At 63.3% G+C, this 3,155-nt stretch overlaps 2 protein-coding genes across 2 annotated transcripts in view; both read left to right on the plus strand.

The window, feature by feature from the left end:
* Window positions 1-2: 2 nt before the first annotated feature.
* On the plus strand, window positions 3-1,765 carry TRIM62 (tripartite motif containing 62; the record flags this gene model as incomplete). The annotated part of the gene is made up of 3 exons (XM_010004691.1): window positions 3-208; window positions 284-399; window positions 1,215-1,765. Coding segments are annotated over 3 exons (873 nt in total), but the record flags the coding sequence as incomplete, so codon positions are not given.
* A 460-nt stretch (window positions 1,766-2,225) lies between these two features.
* The window catches only part of CCDC23 (coiled-coil domain containing 23), a 3,789-nt gene continuing 2,859 nt past the window's right edge, over window positions 2,226-3,155 (plus strand). Inside the window, exon 1 of the mRNA XM_010004692.1 lies at window positions 2,226-2,324. Coding sequence (XP_010002994.1) covers window positions 2,226-2,324 — 99 coding nt within the window. The remainder of the gene's footprint in view (window positions 2,325-3,155) is intronic.

Below are 3,155 nucleotides of genomic sequence, written 5' to 3' on the forward strand. Positions count from 1 at the left end.
TGCACCGCCTGCTGCGGGAGCGGCAGAAGGCGATGCTGGAGGAGCTGGAGGCCGACACGGCGCGGACGCTGACGGACATCGAGCAGAAGATCCAGCGCTACAGCCAGCAGCTCCGCAGGGTGCAGGAGGGCAGTCAGATCCTGCAGGAGCGCCTGGCAGAGGCCGACAAGCATGTCTTCCTGGCCGGCGTCGCCTCCCTCTCTGAGAGGTGGGGGACAAGGAGGTGATGCCCCCACCCCTGCCTCATCCACCCCCTGCTCTACCGTCCCTCCCTCCTTCGCAGGCTGAAGGGGAAGATCCATGAGACCAACCTGACCTATGAGGACTTTCCCACCTCCAAGTACATGGGCCCTCTGCAGTACACCATCTGGAAATCCCTCTTCCAGGACATCCATCCTGGTGAGAGGTGCAGGGTGGGCTGGTGCTGGGCCAGGGGTGCTGGTGAGGGATGGGGATGGGGACATCACTGGTGAGGGATGGGGACATCACCAGCAAGGAATGGAGATGGGGTCATCACTGGTGGGGGATAGGGATGGGGACATCACTGGTGAGGATGGGGACATCACTGGTGAGGATGGAGATGGGGACATCACTGGTGAAGGGTGGGGATGGGGACATCACTGGTGAGGGATGGGGATGGGGATGTCACTGGTGAGGATGGGGGTGGGGACATCACTGGTGAGGGATGGGGATGGGGACATCACCAGCAAGGGATGGGGACAGGGACACCACTGCTGAGAGATGGGGAAGGGGACATCACTGGTAAGAAATGGGGACATGCCAGTGGGAGATGAGGACCAGGGCATTTCTGGTGAAGGATGAGGATGCACTGGTGAGAGATGAGGATGGAGACATCACCAGTGAAGGATGGGGACATTACTGATGAGGGACAGGGATAGGGACATCATTGAAGAACTATGTGGATATGCCAGTGAGAGATGGGGACAAGGACATCACTGCCAAGAGATGGGTATGGGGAGATTGCCACCAAGGGCTGGGGACACACTGGTGAGAGCTGGGGACAGGGACATCACCAGCAGGGGATGGGGATGCACCGGTGAGGGACAAGGACACCCGGTGACCTCCACACCTTTGCACACCGCTGGGGCAGAGCCACCTGTGCTGGGTCCAGGGGGCTGCCTTGACCAGGGCTGTCCAATCCCCTGGTCCCCGTGTTCCCCCCTCACCTCCATGTCCCCCCCTGCTCCCCGCAGTGCCCGCAGCCCTGACGCTGGACCCCGGCACCGCTCACCACCGCCTGATCCTCTCGGACGACTGCACCATCGTGGCCTATGGCAACCTGCACCCCCAGCCCCTGCAGGACTCCCCCAAACGCTTCGACGTGGAGGTCTCGGTGCTGGGTGCCCAGGCCTTCTCCGGCGGCGTCCACTACTGGGAGGTGGTGGTGTCTGAGAAGACCCAGTGGATGATCGGCCTGGCCCACGAAGCCGTCACCCGCAAGGGCAGCATCCAGATCCAGCCCAGCAGGGGCTTCTACTGCATCGTCATGCACGACGGGAACCAGTACAGCGCCTGCACCCAGCCCTGGACACGGCTCAACGTCAAGAGCAAGCTGGAGAAGGTGGGGGTCTTCCTGGACTATGACAAGGGGCTCCTCATCTTCTACAACGCCGACGACATGTCCTGGCTCTACACCTTCCGGGAGCGCTTCCCTGGCAAGCTCTGCTCCTACTTCAGCCCCGGGCAGAGTCACGCCAACGGCAAGAACGTCCAGCCCCTCCGCATCAACACTGTCCGCATCTAACTGGGGGGGTGGGTGGCACTGCCTGCCCCAGGAGTGCTGCTGGCTGGGGGGGCTGGGCTGAGCCTGCTGCAGGAACTGGCAGGAGTTGGGCTCTTCCCGGCTCTGTCCCGCGCTTCCGGGGGGTGCCAGGGGGGTTGGGGGGGTCCGGGCTGCTGCAATAAATGGATTTGGAGAGAAGGGGTTGGGTGGTGGAGAGACCCTGGTGGGGGGGTCTGGGGTGGCTGGGTGGAGGTACCAGGCTGAGCTGTGGGGCACTGTGCTGTGGGGCACTGAGTTGTGGGGCACTGTGCTGTGCCATGGGGTGCCCTGGTGTTGGTGTGCCATGGTGTGCCCTGGTGTGCCATGCCCTGGTGTTGGTGTGACATGGTGTGCCATGGTGTGCCCTGGTGTGCCATGCCCTGGTGTTGGTGTGCCATGCCCTGGTGTTGGTGTGCCCTGATGTGCCATGCCCTGATGTGCCATGCCCTGGTGTTGGTGTGCCCTGGTGTGCCATGCCCTGATGTGCCATGCCCTGGTGTTGGTGTGCCATGCCATGCTGTGCCATGCTGTGCCAGGCTGTGTATGTGCTGTGCCACACACGCTGTGCCACGCCAGAAGTGGTGTGCAGTGCCATCCGTGTGGCACTGTGCCCTGTCACACGTGCCGTGCTGCACCCTGGGTACAGTGCCCTGCCATCCATGTGGCACTGTGCCCTTTCACACATGCTGTGCTGCACCCTGGGTACAGTGCCCTGCCATCCGTGTGGCACTGTGTCATCGTGCTGTGCCACACCACGAGTGCTGTGCCAGGCCATGCCACGTGTGGTGTGCCATGTGCACGGCCCTGTGCCATCCTGTGCCACACCACATCACACCTACCGTGCTGGGCCGTGCTGGGCCAGCATGTCCTGCACTGTGTCCCAGGGTGCTGTGCCACGCCAGGGGGACCGTGCTGAGCCATGCCGAGCGTGCCGGGCTGTGCCGGGCCGTGCCACGCCAGCCCTGCTGTGTCATGTGCCGTGTGTGCTGGGCCATCGTGCAGACTGAACGTGCCCTTGTGCTCCGTGCTGTGCCCTGCTCTGCGTGCCCCTCCACACTGTGCCACACGTGCTGTGCTGTGCCACACATGCTGTGTCACACATGCTGTGCCACACGTGCTGTGCCACGCGTGCTGTGCCACACGTGCTGTGCTGTGCCACATGTGCTGTGCCACACGTGCTGTGCCACACGTGCTGTGCCACACGTGCTGTGCTGTGCCACACGTGCTGTGTCACACATGCTGTGCCACACGTGCTGTGCCACGCGTGCTGTGCTGTGCCACATGTGCTGTGCTGTGCCACGCGTGCTGTGCCACACGTGCTGTGCCACGCGTGCTGTGCCGCGCGTGCTGTGCCACACGTGCTGTGCTGTGC

The sequence above is a fragment of the Chaetura pelagica genome, unplaced genomic scaffold (genome assembly GCF_000747805.2).
Source record: "Chaetura pelagica isolate M959 unplaced genomic scaffold, ChaPel_1.0 scaffold819, whole genome shotgun sequence".
NCBI classification, from domain to species: domain Eukaryota; kingdom Metazoa; phylum Chordata; class Aves; order Apodiformes; family Apodidae; genus Chaetura; species Chaetura pelagica.